We start from the raw sequence: 18912 nt of genomic DNA, 5'->3' as shown, positions 1-18912 counted from the left end.
GGCCTCATGGAGGTGGTGAAACCTACCAAAAATTACGACCAGGGATGTATGTCTAAGCCAAAGACAGCCATACAGGCACTGGACTCAAGGGAGGTCAAATATTCCTGAGGACACTCGATGTGAGCTTGCCTATTGTATTTCCTCTGGATGACATGGGGCCACGCCAATTTTGGCAGATGATGTTTTCCAAAATGCCTGTAACATATCTTTTATCCCACTTGCTCTTGACACTGATGGTAGCGCTGATGTCCTCTCCCCCTTGAACTTTCTGACGGCTTCAAATGACAGAGGATGGCAGAAGTGATGATATGTGACTTCTGAGTCTAGCTGATAAAAATGCCATGTCCTTCCACTTCGGTGTCTTGGGATATTTGCTCTTGAAACCCAGCTACCATATTGTGTGACAGCTATGGAGAGGACTATGTGGTAGGAACCAAGGCCCCTGGCCCACAGACCTGGCTGGGTTCCCATCAAACAACTGGTATCAGCTTGCCAGCCATGGGGGTGAGCCATGTGAAGGCGGGTCCCCTAGCCCCAGTTCAGTCGCCCAGCTGATGCCATGTGGAACAGGGATGAGCTATTCCCAATGAGTCCCACCCGAATTGCAGACTCCTGGGCAAAACAAATGACTGTTGCTGGTTTAAGCTACTAAGTTTTTTGGTTCTGTTTTTGTTGTTGTTTTGTTTTGGTTTGGTTTGGTTTGGTTTTGGTTTTGGTTTCAGCTACTAAGTTTTAAGTAGTTAGGCAGCAATGCATGGACCAAATGCCAATTCAATCAGATTTTTCTCTCTTGCGAAGTATGAATGCTTCCAGAGGTGGGACTCTTGAGCTCAGGGAAAACCTCAAACAATGCTGCTTTTCCTCTTCCACACAAGTGCTATGTACCTGCCAGGGTTGGCTGTTCTGAAAGCACAGTGATTATGGCTGTTGAAGAGGTGATCTTTCAAGCAACTCTACATTCTCACATGCTCGCACTAACCACCTGTATTTGAGAGTACCTGGGCATACCTCTCTATTGCAACCTTAAAGAGGACAACCACTATCCTGTTGACTTCAGCTCCAGTAAGTGGGATTTTATTTTTTCACTCAGTGAGCAAATCCTTACCAGTACCTAGGTCCAAAAACTAGGTTTTTCCCCTTATCCCCCCTATTCCAACCCCTGGCTCCTTTTTCTCAGCATGATATACCATTCCCCCTGGCACTGGGTGCGGTCCTTCCTTCCCCACCAGCCCGCAGCTTCCGTTACTTCTCGTCTGATCATGCCCACCGATGGGCCTCCTTGACAATGACTGACTCCCTCTTAAACATTCTCCTACTGTTTATTACTGGGCAGGCGGTTCAGTGTAGTAGTTTAAAGCATGTGCTCTGGAGTTGGGAAGACATGGGACAAGATCATGAGTTCTCTAACCCGATCTTAAAAGTATATGGTGAGGATTAAAATGAGATGATACATAATAAGTGCTTAACCCCTATGGCCCAGATTGCTACCTCTTCGGATACCCAATATTCTCTCAGTGCTTTGGGTAGCAGAACCTTATTGTGGGATGAGCTAATGTGCCAACCCCGGAGACCACTGTTCCCTGCTGCCTGGCAGATAGGCTGGCTAATGAGATGTAGGCCTAGTTGTTTCAATGCACTGGCAGGAAAGTTCTTTCAAGTGGCTCCCCCCTGCTCTGGTTCCCTTTCTCTCCTCCTTGCGACCGTGATGCTGGAGCATTTGCTTCCCATGGCCACCTGGAGGACGGGAGCTCTGCCCCATGGAGCGGGGAGGGTCAGAAGGACCCAGGTCCCAGGTGACCATGGAGTTACCACACCAGCTTACCTCTGTACTCTTTCATGTATGAGAAGAAAAGCTCTTGCTTAAAACAATTGTGTTTTGTGTGTCTACTATTAGAGGCTGAACTTAATTCCTAGCTGATACACACAATAGATGCTAGTTACAGTTAGTATTATTGTTCTCTCTCAGTCTCATTTCCCTAATGCTGTGAGACCGCCTGCTTTTTGGGTTCAAGCTGTCTCGAGGCTGATCTGTCCCATCACTTCAGTCCCTTAGTCATTCTGGTTGAAATAGGAAGGAAATAGCCCTGCCACAGACTCTAGGGGTATAACAGTGCCATAAGTGACCAGGTTTTACTTTAACCTGGAGGGGGGATCTTTCTGCTCATTGTTTGTCAATGTGCTGACTAGTTTTTGTGACCTGCAAGAACGCATTCTTATTCAAAGGTGTCTTCATACGATCTGTATGTGGTGAACCTGCCTGTCAGCCTTGCTCTAACTTTTATAATGTCAATGTGTAGAAAATGAAATTAGAATTAAAGGCACAAAGAAAAGTGAGTAATCAGGACAAAGAGAAGGCTTCAGCTCTGAGATTTTTCTATTTTTACTAAAAATACTTCTAAAAATTACATTCCATAGACAATTAAAATTTCATTTCTCAATTTAAAAATATTTTGCAAAGAAAAAAGACAAGAATGTGTTATAATATCTTTTAGATATGTAGAAAATCCAATTAATTTTTAGGGTAGATAATTTTGTATAAAGCAGTTTCAATCCTATAAGAACTTTTAAAATTGGCATTGCTTCATTTATTTAAAAAGGTATATGGATCAAAAGAGCATAATTATCAAAGGTAACAATCCTTCTTTTTCATAGTCACAGAAGTTAAATTAAAAGAATTTTCCTTTAAAAGATGTTTAATTCACCCCTTTACAACAACATTTTTAGTAAACAAATACCTTACCTTCAAATAAACATTTATTTTAAATGTTAATATACATTAATTACATAGAAACTAAAGTCAAAGATATTCTTTACTCCTATCTTACAGTGCTTTATTTTTCAATTAAATTTAGAAATGCTTTTAAGTCGATCACTGCTGATTGAACAATATAGCATACAAACTGGTATGGACTCGCTCATTTTTTTTTTATAAAAAATCATGCAGCTGAGAATAGAGCAATTTATACATATACACATGTATATCTGATATTTCTAAAGCCATAAGCTGTAAAGGAAAAATATTATTATATATATGATTCTCAGCATACAAGGCAAGAGAAAAAACCCTAAAACCTTTAATCAGTCTTAAAACTTTAGTAGTTGTGGGGCGCCTGGATGGCTCAGTTGGTTGAGCCACCAACTTTTGATTTCAGCTCAGGTCGTGATCTCAGGGTTGTGAGGTCAAACTCCATGCTGGGCTCCCTGCTGGGCATGGAGCCTGCTTGGGATTCTCTCTCTCCCTCTCCCTCCGCCCCTCCCCTCTCCCCTTCCTCTCTGAAAACGAACAAAAAGAAAAACAAAAAAAACAACTTGAGTAGTTCTGCAAATCAGTTCTTAATCAGTAGTGATGGGGCCCTTTCTCACATGAGGCTTCCAAGGTAGAATTTCTACATTGGAAGGTAGAATTTCTACAACATCTGATGATCTTACTGACCTTCTGAGGAAATACTTCATACTGCTTGAAAAATGAGAGCATCTAATAAAGTAGTTTTTTACATTATTTTCACTTAACTTTAAAAACAAGATACATACATGCTAAATTACTAACGACCTACCAGATTATTTTTTAACTTGTTGGCAAACCACATTATCCGCTCTTTCTGAAAGCTGACATTTATTAAACACAAAGAGTTTCCCTAAGTTCTTGATGTTATTTACAATTTCAGGGGTTTCACCTAAGTCAGAGTAATATGGTGATTACTCACCACTGATATCTACACTGAAAAAAATGTTGCTTACTATTTGTAGTTTCTATGTATCATTCATTTAATTCTTGCCATGCAGACCAAAGAAGTGAAAAATGTGAAGAATATGCTTTTTGTAAAAGGTCCAATTACTTATTTATAAAGTACCAAAGGCCAGAGATGATACTGTGATGGGAAGTGAGGAACATGATTACCTGAGCCCTCTACACCTGAAGTCCAACTGAAGAGAATCCATTCACCTTTGGTTGCCTTAAACAGTTCAGTGTTGTATTTCTAAACTTGTACAGCACTGAAATTAAAGTCTTCATGTTACTGGATGTACTTTGGTTTAGAAATTTAACTTCTTAAAATATTTCAAAAAGAGCTTAGAGTATCTATAGAATCGATTTTAAAAAGTTTTATTTTATATAACTGTATGGATCACTATTCTGTGAATATGACATGTTTTTTAGAAAAGGTAATAGGGCAAAACCCAAAAGAAACCAAAAAACCCACTGCGTATCTACAAATAGCCACCCCCAAAAGGACTAAGAGGAAAATAAAATTTTGGTATCAGATGGGAGAGTTCCAAGGTAATATCAAAGAGCTGCTCAGACAAACAAACAAATTTAGGCAATTCATTGTTTGGATTATAATAATTAATAACCACTTTGACTAATTCCAGTCCACACTATTACATAGTGACTCCCCTGGTTACTTTAAGATTGAAGAAATGTAATCTATGAGTGAAGCTACTCTGGCCTTCCTGTTGAACCTGTTAAGTGGAACCCCAGAATTCATCCTGAGTATCTTCTGAGTGTAAAAACATAGCATGGGTAAATTTAGCATAAAGTTTCAATGTTTTCCCCACAATGGGAATTTCAGCAGTGTCTTCCTAATATGTAACTGTGTCTTATCACTCCAGTACATTCAGAACTCGTATGAATTCTGACAGAAATTGAAACTAAAGTCTATATTTTCTGTTTACTCATGATAGGGGCCTCCTTCCAGAGATGGTGCGAATTGATATTTTAAACAACCAAAATTTAAAAATAGACAAAAGTATTTTTAAAGCATCCATTTACATTGTTAGAGGCATTTGCCTCCCCCCACCCTCCACCATGGATATGAAGTTTGATCCATGCTGCATCCCTGTGTTTGGATACCAGTGAGCTCCCCAGAAGGAGGAGTCACATTACTGAGTTAAGAGTAACAGGTTGATATTCTTACATATTTATTAAAACAAGTTTCCTGAGAAGTTTGACTCAACAATATTGTTAACCTGGTTTGCTTAAAATGTACAAAAAATGCAGTGACACTTACATATCTTTAAAATATTCCAAAGTCAGATTTTGTTCTGATTGGCTACCCAATTAAGAGAAAATTAGTTAGATGTTTACAAACAATAATCTGAAACATAAAATTAACTTTGAGTTTAAAAGCAAGTCTTAAAATTATCATAAATATATGATACCTATTGATTGAACAGTAATACAAGATATAGGGTGCTAGGATTGACCCTTCACTGCTTTGGTTCATATATCTTGCCAGAAAAAACTACCTTTAAAAAAATGCTTTCTATACTGTGCAATTATAGAGGTTAGTACATTTTTCAGACATAAATTGAATGACATGCTGCTGAAACTTGCTTCTTCTGGAATTTGACATGATTTTAAATACCGAGTGAGAATATTTTTATCGTATCATAAAATATTGTTTCATCAAAATAAGATTCCAAGACCCCTTCTAGGTCTCTAAACTTCTTTTTTTTTTTTAAAGATTTTATTTATTTATTTGAGAGAGAGAGAATGAGAGAGAGAGAACACATGAGAGGGGATAGGGTCAGAGGACGAAGCAGACCCCCCGCCGAGCAGGGAGCCCGATGCGGGACTCGATCCAGGGACTCCAGGATCATGACCTGAGCCGAAGGCAGTCGCTTAACCAACTGAGCCACCCAGGTGCCCCTAGGTCTCTAAACTTCTAAAGTCACATTATTTGATAGTCTTGGATAAAATTTACAAGCCTCAGTATTCACCAAAAATCTTGGATACCTGGGGAGAGAAAGAAGCAATCTGAGACTCTCCTGAGAGTCAAAATGTTGAGAAGAAACAAAGTAACAAAACAGGCAGAAAAGATGATTCAGAAAATGGCAATTTTGGCATAAATATCTGGGAGTCATTGTGGACCACAAGTGGAATATGAATGTGCAGAACAGAAGTGAAAACAAAAATGTCATATTAGGATGTGCTAAGAAGACTATGACAGACAAATCTGTTGAAATTATATACCATGAACACTCTTTTACCAAAGCTCTATGAGGTCTCAGGATAGCAGGATAGCAGTGGTTAAACACAACCAGATAGTTTTCTTTCATTGTGTGGAAAGATCTCCCTGGCTTTGGAACTCCGCCTTTAAAACTGTGGGCACAGTTCAGAAGGCGAGTATGCCAGAAGGATCCAAAAGGGAGGAGAAGGGCAGTTTTTGTTACACATTAAGGCAGCCTTTCAAGACCCCAAATTCAGCAGCAAATGTTTGGTGAATCTCATCTCCCCTCAGTTTATATGTAAAGAGGAAAATAAATAAAGTTTTCATTATTTACTTCTTTCCTGGAATAAAACATCAGCCGTTGTAGAAGACCTGAGGACTCCCAATGTACTAGATTGCTTTAAAGGTTGGGAGTAGAAAATTCAGGATGAAATGAGGATTGATTTTACGTGAATGGGAATGATAAGCAGGCCCTTCTGCACTCTGCACCATTGCTTCTTGTAAAGGGTGTCACCAAATACGGCAGAGAATGTCCTCTCTGATGGACTGATAGTGGCCTCCTGGAGAGCTGCGTTGAGTAGGACGCGAGGCTTGTCCCAGCTTGACAAGAAAGTGCACTGAGTGAAATCTGCTACACACGCAGGTGTTTCCTATTCCTATTCTGTTTGTTTCAAATGACTGTAAAGATCTCAGAAACATAGAAGGTTGACAGCCGATCCCCCTGTGCACATGTCCTATTCACATACCATGGGTAAGGGAGGTGTGGTGAGAGCAAGAATGAGCTTTGGGAAATGTGAACAAGCAGGTGATTTTAGCTGAGAAGGAAATCACTTTGCTCTCTCATTGAAGATTCCTGTTCCTCCGAGAAGGTCCCAAGGGGTCTGGCCAACTCAGAGTCCACAAGGCACCAAACAGCATCTCCTTGGGCAGGTGGACTCTCTCAGTATACCTCCTGGGCAGGTAGATGAGTTTACCGAGCCCCTGGGGATGACGTGTAGGGTGAAACACTCGCTTTGTTTTCTGTCTTTTCCATGATGTAACTCGCCTGGAGGAAAGTTCCTGCCGAATGCAGATGACCTATCAGAGGACTTGACTAATCAGAGGAAATTATCCAGAGCTAATTAGGTAATAAGGTGGCCCCGAAGGAAGCCATATATGAAACAGCTTCCTGATTTAAACTCCAAGGAATGAAGCAGAAAGATAACAAAGACCTAGAGAGCTGGCCAGAATGAATACAGGCAGCATAAAGGTTGGCCCAGAGAAGGGAAGTGGCCCTGATGAGAGGTGAAAACCACATGGCTCCTCCTTTTCTCAGAGGCCACCCTGGACGGCAGCCAAGCCTCTTCCTGGTGCTTCTCAATCGTGCATTCTTCCAAGGACAGGTGATGCCATCATTAGGAAGAGTGGGCGTTGGAAGAAACAGCAAAAGGTTCTTGTGTCTATGTTGATTTGAAATTAATTAAATTCGCATCCTCTTCATCCTCTGTTGGCAGGCTCGGCGGGCTCCCTCCCGGGCCGCTTCTCTTGGAAAACATTAGCACCATTCAGCTTCAGGATTCATTGTCACTGTAAAAAACAGAACAATCGTGTATTTCCAAGAAGCTACTGAGAGCTGGTCACTCCACTATGGAGGTGACTCAAGAAAACATAAACAGTCAGGCAGCCCAGAGTGTCCAGCTTACGATTTCTGAAACAAAGGTTGGTTTGGAATTTATATTTGATCCCTGAGGAGGAAATCCATGAAAGCCAAGAAATAATCCCTAGCTCTTGCTCTAATATCCCTCCCTAGTGCTGATGTGGAGAGAACCAGATGGAGTTGGGGGTTCCCCTCTTTAATTAAATCTAATCCCATTCTCTATGAATCGATGCCAAATTGCTTTTTTTACAAAAATTTCCATGTGTTGTTTTTTTCTCAGGAGTTTGTGGTCCTGGCGAGTTTTCAAAAGCCCAATTTGCTCATATCCACAAAGGATCTGGAGGCACCTTCTCGCTGTCATTTAGAATCCAATCATTAGGCACCTCGGGGTGTGAGGAGACATAGATCATGGGCATCGGATTGGGACATGACTGCGCTGGCTGGCTAACTTGTGCTTTTGTTCCTAACTTGGCTATCTTGGCCACATATCTGGCTCTGCAGCTTTTCCCCAGTGAGGCTGTGCCTCCACCCCCATCTCCTGGAAAGCAGGCCACTCTACCTCTCCTCCCGCTTCTTCTTTCAGTTTTGTGCCCCATCGCTCAAGTTCCAGAACATCCCTACTCGAAGTGACCTTTGTCTCCAAGAAAGGGCCTGAATGATAATAACCAACAGAACCTCGTATCTTCTTCACTCACAGGCGTCGATAGTCTGCAACCGACTAGATTCTTCTGACTCCTATTTCAGAGCTCTCCTGCTCAGGGAAACAGCATGTGTTTCCAAAAAGACTGAAGCAATCTGATAGATAAATAGATCTATCCATGGAAGGAGAGGGGAGACATTGTGTGTCCGGTTATGTGTTTGTGTTTGTGTCGTGAAGACGGAGGGAAGAAGCTGTGATTAAGGATGGGCAATCGATGGGAAAAGAGGAGGCGGACAGTTGTGAATAAAAGACAACTTCCGTGGCAAAACTTATTTGAAATGGAAAGCTGATGGAAGGAAAATTAAGACATTTTTCAGCCAAAGAGCAGATGTAACCACTCCTTCACTTCAGTGACCCTGAACTACTCTTAAACTGGGCAAGGAGTTTCCATTTCCTGGAAATTGGGTGGTAGCAGGATATTATTTCTAAGATCTAGGAGTTCATCTCTATAGCACATAAGTCTCTTTCCTTCTGCGGCCTTACCTTGAGATTTCAGCCACCCTAAGCAGAATATAACACAAAGCTGGATAGCTACGGGCGCAAGCCCTCTTTTGTCTACAGCACTGATCTGCATCCAGCTGTCCAAATAGAAGTGATTTTTTAAAGTATTATAAAACCAATCCGTAGTCTTTGTTGAAAAAATAAATACAAATAAGCAAAACAAAAATACTAACAATCTTACCACAGTTAATATCTTGGTGTGTACTCTTCCCAACTTCCTTCTTTTGATGATGATATACATTTTTTTTTTGGTACAAAAATGGGATCATATGATGCATTTCATGCTATAATTTGCTTTTCTCACCTTCATTCACATACAGACATCATTCCTTGCTAATAAATATACCATATCTTTTTAGTGGCTACAGAGACTTCCATTGTGTCACCAGACCAAAAACCATTTTTTTAAACTATATCCTTATGGTTAAACATGTAGACTATTTCTGATTTTTAGTTTTTATTTAGTATTAAAAAATCTTTGCACACTTCCAATTGTTACCTTTGCCTAAACATACCTAGAAGAGGAATTGCCAGGTTAAAATGTATGCCATTTTAAAGCTTGAACAGCCCATTGTCAAATTACCCCCTTCCCTAGACATTTTGCACAGTTTACCTTCCTCCCCACACTTTCTTTAGGGAGATTTCCTTTCCCCACATCCTTTCCAATACTGGATAGTATTATTCTCGTTTTTTATTGATCCAGTAGGTGAAAATAGTATCATATTTACCTTTACTTTTTAATGATTTCTAAGAGAAGTAAACATTTTTTTTAAAGCTCTATTGGTAATTTTGACTTCTTCTTTTGCTAAATTCCTTATTGATAATTTTTACTCATATTTAAAATGGGACTATTATCTTTTTATTGGTTCATGTATTAAGAATGATAATTTTTGTTCATTATATATATATTTTGCAAATGCTTTTCCCCAGTTTTCCTCTTCCTTCTGATTCTATTTATTGTGTTTTTTGAAGTAGAGAAATTTTGAGTTTTTAATGTAGCTCAAATCTATGCTTTTTTAAAAAAGATTTGTTTATTTTAGAGAGTGAGAGTGTGTGCGAGTGGGGGAGGAGGGGCAGATGGAAAGGGAGAGAGAGACTCTCTAGCAGACTCCCCGCTGAGCATGGAGCCCCGCGTGGGGCTCCATCCCACAACCCTGAGATCAAGACCTGAGCCAAAATCAAGAGCTGGATGCTTAACCGACTGAGCCACCCGGGCATCTGTACATCTGTGCTTTTCTGATACGGTTTTTAACTTGTGTGGCATGCTTTCGACCCATCCCCACCTTAAAGTTATAATAATATTTATCTACATTTTTTCTGGACTTTTTTTCTTTTTTCAACATTTAAACTTATTTGGAGTCTATTTTAATCTAAAGCATGAGACAACTCTAAATTTTAATCATTACAATGTGGAGTCTTTCAGGAGTACAGTATGTCTCTGTCTATTTTTAAGAATCTTTTATGTCCCTCCATAAAACTGAACAATTTCTTTTTACATTACGCCATGCATTTTTTTGGTTAAGTTTATGCCTCGGTATTTCGCGGCTCGCGTTGCGTTTATGGTCGTGCATGTGTTGGATGTGCTACCAGAGGTTCTTCTACATGGTAGGTAAGAGCACAGCGTCAGATGGCCAGAGCTTGAATCAGGGCTCAGCCACTTCCTTGCTGGGTGACCTTGGGCAAGGGCACCTTTCTTGGCCTAAGTTTTCTGTCTTCCTCCCACCCGCAAAACATACATAACAATGCCATGCACTTTATAGGGTTGTTGTAAAGAGTAAGTGAGGGGCGCCTGGGTGGCTCAGTTGGTTAAGCGGCTGCCTTCCGCTCAGGTCACGATCCCAGGGTCCTAGGATCGAGTCCCACGTCGGGCTCCCTGCTCCTCAGAAAGCCTGCTTCTCCCTCTCCCTCCCCCTGCCGCTCCCCTTCCTTTTGCTCTCTCTCTCTCCGTCAAATAAATAAATAAAATCTTAAAAAAAAAAAAAAAAAAGAATGAGTCACACTACCGGCCTGACATACAAACCCATGACCGTAGGTTCTTCTGATTTTGCAGATTCTATGCAAGCAAATGTTTGTTGGCTCAACACGGCTTCAAACATCCAAAGGCTTTCAGAAACCATCTTCCAAAAACACACTTTCCATTTCCGAGGAGAAAGTACTTACAGGGGGTCCGTGGAGAACACCCTACGGGCATTGGGAAGGCTCACCAACCCAAACTGTTCCCTGCGAGCACCAAAGAGCCCGGGAGCTCACAGGCGGCACTCACTGCTCCACTCAGCGCTGGGATCGGTGAGCAGGGCACGGGGCCTGCCACACAAGACGCTCCCAAAGCAGACCCCAGTTGCTGCAGCTGTGGGGCACCGGGTCATGCCTAGTGTCGCAACTCTCACATGCCCGTTTTCCCTGGGAGGAAGTCCGCGCCCCGGGATCTGGCCCCCACCTGAGCCTGGAGGCATTCTCTTTCGCTCGCACATCCCTTCATTTAGTTAGACGTGTTCCCTGCTGTCATCTCTGCGAACTGATCAAGGAAGCCCGGGCGTGTTTAACGCTGGCAAATCCTAGAGTTTCCAATGAAAAATACCTTGGCAAACTGCCCCACGATCGCAACAAATAAACTCAGGGGTCCTGCCTCAAACCTCTGTGCCTGCCTCCGTGTTAATTCTGGCGGCTCCGGCGTCTGGCCGGTGACAGTGGCATTAGCCAGCAATTTTTCTCCAAGTGTTACAGAGATATTTTAAGCATGTGGGACAGCTTCCCCAAAAGCCTTTATAGTGACAGGCCTACAAACTGTAAAAACAAATTGAACTGATGACAAAGCATCATCTTATGATTTTTAAGAAAGTGTTTATTTTTTATTTTTTATTTATTTTTTATTTATTTTTATTTTTTTTTTCTTATGTTAATCCCCATGCATTACATCATTAGTTTTAGATGAAGTGTTCCATGATTCATTGTTTTGTGCATAACACCCAGTGCTCCATGCAGAATGTGCCCTCCCCAATACCCACCACCAGGCTAACCCATCCTCCCAACCCCCTCCCCTCCAGAACCCTGTTTGTTTTTCAGAGTCCATCGTCTCTCATGGTTCGCGCCAGCAGCGAAACGAGGACAGAGGCCACTCTGAACACCTCGTTTCCTAACTGCCCCCGGGTCGCAGGCGGGAGCAGATCAGCCTCGTTTGGTCTCCTGACCAGTTTATCTTCTAGCGCTCCCTCCGTGTGACCACGGCCAACGTTCCCTAGCTCCGAAGATGGCAATAAGCCTGAATCAAACCTTTCTCATGTCATGATGCTCCGTAACTTGGGGCAACGCAGAGCTCAGTATAGCACAAAGTCACGTAACAATTCGATCATGCTCCCTTTCTCTTCATCAGTATAACCTCCCTTCTCCTTCCCGAAAGGGGCCTGGCCCCCGCGGGGGGAATTATAGAGGTCACACATCTGGCTAACATCACAGCCGGGCCTAAAATTCATCCAACACACATAGATCATGACCACGGCAGACATAATCTGGGCCACTCTTCAAGCAATGCCGTGGTTTATTAAATTTAATACATCTTCCCTCACCACCACATGCACACGCGCACGCACACATGCACGTGCACACACACACCTGCATTTCAACAATGTTATTTGAGGTTATCATCCTGCAGGATTATAAGCGGTTACTTTGTGCCCCTCATATGTTACTTTGTATCCCTCATAAAACAGAGCTCAGATTTGAGGGAAACCAGTTGCCACTCAACATACTTCCTATTGAATACTTGTTGCGTTTTAAAGGACTTTTGAGAGACTAGAAAGGAAAAAAGGAAAGAAACTCATAAAGAAAATAACCAGAAGTGGCCACAAAGATTTACTTGAGTGGAAAGGCCAAAACAGTTCACCGAACCTGCTGTTTTCTCACAATTAATGGTTCAGTCTTGTCAATGACTGCACGAGGTGATGGATACGTCATCCACCAGATACTGTCATGTATTAGCCTCATGGTGGCTGCCTTCCTTGCTGCTGAGTGTCCCTTCTATTTTTTAATCTCTAATTTGTCTTTTAATTTGTGGAATATCTCTTATCTTAACCAATTAATAAAAGTAAATGAAAATGTAGTTTTAAAAGATACATTGAGTTTTGTCATAAACTTGTGTAAATTGGACAAGTCACTTAACCTCTCTGATTCCAGGTTTACTCATACAGATTATTTCATTTTAACTGGTTGAACTGGCATGATGTGGACCACGCCAGGCACATATTGGGTGTTCAGTAAATATATTTTGTAAAACTACATCAACAATCATACTTTTCAAAAAAAAAAAAAAAAAAAAGACAGAGAAGAGCAGAAACAGGAAGAAATTCACAAAATTCTTTGTTAAACTAACCTGGATTTTCCTGAGAAATATTGAAGTGATCCATTTTTATGTCATTGAGCTCAGACATGAATCATAAAGTAAACAATAGAATTATTACAAAACCAGAACAGGTATGCTGTTATTTACCCCGACTAGCTAACTTCCTAGGTGATAGTACTAGGCTTCTGGTATGTATAAAATGCTGTATAAATGTCTTATTATTTTTTGTTATAAATGTGTTTTCAAAATTCTAAATCCACTTGGATGGAACCAAATCGATTTTTCCCCTTGTCTTCCCCAATGCTATTTCTCAATATAAACTCATCACTGCGGCCAATTGGCATAAAGGGAAAGAAGATGGACACTTGGCTAATATTTGCGATTCCTTTTCTGTGGTTATTCATCTAAGCTTGCAGAGACAAACACTGCACTTGCAGGAAATTGTCCAACTATAAAGGCCTCGGGAAGAAGGGACAGGCTGCCTAGACCTTAAGCACTGCGATGAAAGGGATTCTATCCTTCATGTGGGTACAACTATCTAGCAGCATTCAGGAAGGTGCTGGAAGGGTTGGGGTAGACAATAAGGGAACGCATTCTTTACCGAAAATTTAAACAATAATAAAACCAACTCAGCAGATCTGCTTTCTGTTATCACCAAGTGCTGGCAAAGTTTAACAACGCACTGATGAGATTCTCTTCACCTCCAGGGCAGACCTCTCCCCACCTCCCACTGCCCCGCCATACCCCCTGGACACTATGCCACCAACACCACTCTTCCGCCGCTACTCTCACAATGCCTCACCCGTAGCAGACAAGAATTGGGGGAAAATGCTAAGGTAGGAAATAACGTCAAATTCCCCCTCCTCCACAATTCCTTCAAGAAAGAGAATTTCCGGGGCACCTGGGTGGCTCAGTCGTTAAGCGTCTGCCTTCCGCTCGGGTCATGATCCCAGGGTCCTGGGATTGAGCCCCACATCGGGCTCCCTGCTCCACGGGGAAGCCTGCTTCTCCCTCTCCCACTCCCCCTGCTTGTGTTCCCTCTCTTGCTGTGTTTCTCTCTGTCAAATAAATAAATAAAATCTTTAAAAAAAAAAAAAAAGAAAGATAATTTCCTTATTGATTTTCTAAAAACATGAAAACCATAGTATAAATTTCCCAGAGTGCTTTGTATGTCTCTGGCCCTTATGAAAGTCCTGTGCTAAATGTTAGATTCCATAGCATAAAGGAAAATGTCCATTCCATGAGGACAGGGCAAAGTAATGAACAATGGCTGGCCAATGGGATATGCGGGAAAAGACCTGCAAGACCTGAGACTATGGACCCTAATGAGAAAAGTCTTCACACCCGGTGCGGTGCATTAAGGGCAGGGTGGTGACCAGATTGAGTCCTTTTTCCAGAAGCACATGGACTTTATATATAACAGAGGTTCCGTGTAAGGGTGTCTTTCTAGCATCAAGAAGGATTGAACCCTTTAAATGGGTTCTGGAAGTCTTAATGTAGCAAGAGGATCGAGACGTGTGTTTTCTACTAAGCTCACTCTCCAGTGACTGTTATGCACTTTCTGAAGCATTGCGTTCCCCTGCACACTACTTGAATGGTAGAGGAAGGATGAGTCGCAGACGTAAAAGCCAATGGGGAACTTTGGGGATAATGATGTGTCAACGTACGTTAGCTGATTGTAACCAATGTACCCCCCTGGTGTGGGACTCCAATAGTCTAGGAGGCTGTGCGTGTGTGGGGGTTGGGAGTATATGGGAACTCTCTGTAATTTCTGCTCATTTTGCTGTACACCTGAAACTGCTCTAAAATAGAAAGCCTTTTTTTTTTTAATGCCCCATCCACTAATATGGATGTGCCTGGGCCCTTGGACCCGGGCTCCTTAGCCCAAGAGGCAGTGAATTTATGTATATCAATTTTAAGTTACTACTAATAATACCAGGGATGTCTGGGTGGCTCTGTGGGTTAAGTGTCTGCCTTTGGCTCAGTTCAAGATCTTGGGGTCCTGGGATCCAGTTCCTGCCAGGCTCCTGCTCAGCGGGGAGCCCGCTTCCATCTCTGCCTGCCACTCCCCCTGCTCGTGCGCTCTCTCTCTCTCTCTCTCTTTCTCTCTGACAAATAAATAAATAAAACCTTTAAAAATAATAATAATACCAATACTTCTTGAGAGTTTATTCTGTGGCAGGCTTTGTTCCAAGTGCTTTGTATCTTTCTGAGTTTTTAGTGACTAAAAACTAGATTTGCTTTACAATCTTGTACTCTGAGTAATTGCTCTCTGAGTAATCAGAAAGTACCTATAGTACCAAAGCCTTGGGACTTGCCACTGTTGGTTCCATAAGCCGGTGCCGGCTTCACTGAGAGGGAACGGGGTGAAGCAAGACTGTCATCCTGTGAATTGAAGCCAGATTGTTCTGGACCAATGCAGGAATGTAGACATGCACCTTAAAAACAATAGTTTAGCATAAAGCAGCCCTCCAAATACGTTAAGCCTTTTTGTCGTACAGGCAGAAGTGAGCTCGAGCTTATTACCAAGACTAATCTTTCAATATTTCAGAAAATGTGATTTCTAAGATGCTTTCACAACCATACAATCCTCTAACATTCAGTTTCTTCTATGTTGCCAATAATTTCAAAGATCAAGAGGCAGGTACATAAAAACCACGATGTTTCGCATCAGTTGAGGGTGCCGGTCAGAGACACACTAACAAGGTATTTATAGGGTTTCAGTGGTGATGTGGGTGAGCCCCACACTGAACATACACAATGACTCAATTTTAGGTAAGATTAAAATGTGGAGAGAATACTCCTTTGTCATTTCCTTCGTGATACTCCCCCTAACATTTTCTTTTCTTTCGTCTGCTTGTTAATATCTGGCATCTCATTTAAATAGTATAGAATCTTTTCTGAGCCAGTGATGAATTTTTAACATGCAGATACCTGGAGAGATAATAATGACTGAAATCTTCAATATGAAGTGAATTTCCACGTCAAAGCTGAGGATTGCCTCAGTAGGACTGTGGGGGCCTGATGTGTGAGATGTGGGGTGACCACCTCTCAGATGAGGTTGAGGGAAAGGTGCAGAATAAGGGTTCAGAAGACAAACATCTGACTGCCTCACTATCGACTATCAGTCTTCCCCTGTGATGCTCCAGCCTCAGGGACTGCCCAGTGACAAGTGACTGCATTCTGGAAACATTTAAGATGACTGGCACAGGAACTTTGGTTAACACGGAGGGAGTGTTTATCCTGCTCTGAAAGTTTCTTCTATTTATTCCCACAGAAGTGTACAGTCTCAGTCACGGGCTCAGTCACGTTCTCTGCTCCCCGATCCCCTCTGAGTCACCCCTACCAACAACTTGGCGCCCCCCAAATCACCGTGCCGCCCTGTGGGACAAGTCCCCGAGCTGCTGCATCATCAATCCTTTCTCCTGTGACACTTCTCGCGTCCTGACCAAACAATTCTCTGATCAAAAACACCCCAAACCTGGTCATTTCCATCCTCACAAAAGAGAACAACATTTAAACAAGATTATGGTGTGCTGAATAACGCCAAGCCCTAGACGCCAAAATCTTCTATCAGGCAGAGCCACCTAGTGGTAGGATGGAATATGTTTATCAAATTCTCATTTAATTTCTCTCCTAAACAAACAATCCAATCCAGGTGGGGTTTTGGGTTTTTTTGTTTTTTTTTTAATATGTTCATTTTGCTCAGTCTTATTTACAGTTATCCCCTTTAAGATGGCCACTTCCATCTGTTTTCCTTACCAAACATCTCTTCATCCAAGCTAAACAAACCTCTAGTTTGTTATAATCACAGTTTTATGACTAAAATGGAAGCCGACACAACAGTGTCTCTTTAGAAGCGCAAGAAAAATGCCAATACTAATCCACTTCTAAAGATGGAGTCACTAGGATATTTACTTTACATTTTCCTCTTTGCCATAACTCACACTTTCTTTTCTCCACATGACACACACATATACCCATGTAAATTGTCACATAAAATCTACAGGCACAGAGACGATAAGCAAAAGGGCTCTACTGTGGTCTCCCCTCTCCTCCCCCACACACCTCTCATCAATAGCGGAAACTAGAAGTACCTTGGGTTGTGGTTTGATTCTTTTTCTTCCTTTAAAGTAGGTAAACATTCACAGTCCGCTAGGACAGAAAAAAAGCAAACTCATTGTTAGTCACCAAAATTCTATTTTCTATCCACAAAACTCTTACATTTGAGCATCACATTTCCCTGATCTGTATGGTTACTTGTGCAGAAATGGCCTCACTAGGGAGTTCCAGAGGTTAAAAGATTAATGATGGCAAGGCTCTTGAAATGGAAAAAGCATCAGAAGCACAGATACAAGACTTCAACATGCCTCTGGTCCTGTTGGAAAGGGCACAATTCATCACTGCTTGGTTATTCAGGCCCTGAAGAACCGCACTGTTGCTCAAAAGCTAGAACCTGCATGTTGCAGGTTAGACACTGGAATAAAATAGCTTTACCGGAGTCCTGACGTGCCTGCAGAATGATTTCAGTCAGGATGCCCCATCAAAAAGCAGCAGGTAAAGTGAGGAACAACTAACCTTCTTAAAGTCGTCAGAGTTCCCTCCTATTAGGCCCCACTTATTTTTAAGGAAAAACAAAATCCATCGGCTCCATCACGTATGTGTCAAAATAACTGTTTGCTATGGTTGTTAAAAAGAAAGGCCTTTTTCTAGGTTTCTGGTTTAGTGAGTGTAATAGGATCCTGATTTTGTATTACAATGATCCCAGGCACAAAAGGAAATATGGCAAATGATTAAGAGAGGTTATCTTTGGGTGGTATATTCTTTTCTTCTTTCTACTTTTTTTTTTTTTGCATTTTCCAAATTCTATTATGTAGGTATATTTTATAAACTAAAAATAACAAAATGAAACTACCTTCAGGATTATCTCAGTGACCCGCCCCTATCCTTAAATGTTCTACAGAGCCATTCTTTCCTCCATACTGGGCTATGAAAAATGGTTCTGTTCAAAAGTATACAAGTTCATTGAATGGTTCTAATCTTCTGGAAAGCTTATGTTGATAAGTCTCTGGTACAGTAATTCTAATAACAGGTCTCTGGATTTGGACTTCACTATTGTTGAATCTGACAGACCCCAGAGTATTTTTTAAAGACGAATGTGAAAAATACGAATGATATGATAATATAAATACTGGATCTTATTAATTTAATCCGAGCATTAAAATAACTTATTGACTTTTTAAACGGAACTTTAAAAAGGAAAAAAAACAGCTAATATCATTTTTAAATCTGAACATTGATTCAATGAAAAGTAAAGAACACATACAATTACTGCCAGATATCAACAAGTTCATGGGAATATTTATAATACTACTATATTGGTGTTGTCCAATAGAACTTTCTATATGATGGAAATGTTCTAGATCTGTGCTGTATAATAGAGTAGTTATGAGCCTCAAGTGGCAACTGAGTACTCAAAATGTGTCTAGAGTGACTGACGAACAAAATTTTTAACTTTATTTCATTTTTTAAAATTTTAATTTAAATAGCCACATGTGGCTAGCATCTATTGTCCTGGACAGCACGGATCTATGTAAACTATATGTGGTAAAGTTTTATACCATATACAGATTAAAATCGTAGATCTCTAAATGCTACCATATATAAGGTAATGCCAGACGCTAACCTTTTCCAGATAATTTGGACCTGAAGAGGTCCTTGTTTGAAAAAAGACCATTGGCTTCTTTAGAGAGGCCATTTGAAAAGCTTGTACAAGAATAAAAACCAAGGG

At 41.2% G+C, this 18912-nt stretch overlaps 1 protein-coding gene across 2 annotated transcripts in view; it reads right to left on the bottom strand.

Annotated features, from left to right (window-relative positions):
* Window positions 1–2634: 2634 nt before the first annotated feature.
* TMEM154 (transmembrane protein 154) overlaps window positions 2635–18912 on the bottom strand; it is a 42907-nt gene continuing 26629 nt past the window's right edge. The window contains exons 7-8 of one of the 2 annotated variants that reach the window (XM_035022889.1): window positions 17219–17276; window positions 2635–7514 (exon numbers count right to left, since the gene is read on the bottom strand). In XM_035022889.1, the coding sequence (XP_034878780.1) occupies window positions 7499–7514; window positions 17219–17276 (74 nt within the window). In that variant the 3' untranslated portion in view covers window positions 2635–7498. The remainder of the gene's footprint in view (window positions 7515–17218; window positions 17277–18912) is intronic. The other variant, XM_035022890.1, reaches the window with a different exon arrangement.

This window comes from Mirounga leonina, unplaced genomic scaffold (assembly GCF_011800145.1).
Source record: "Mirounga leonina isolate KUSES-001 unplaced genomic scaffold, KU_Mleo_1.0 Mir_176, whole genome shotgun sequence".
NCBI lineage: Eukaryota > Metazoa > Chordata > Mammalia > Carnivora > Phocidae > Mirounga > Mirounga leonina.
The sequence above is the reverse complement of the archived record's forward strand: the minus strand, read 5'-3'. Positions and strand labels throughout refer to the sequence as shown.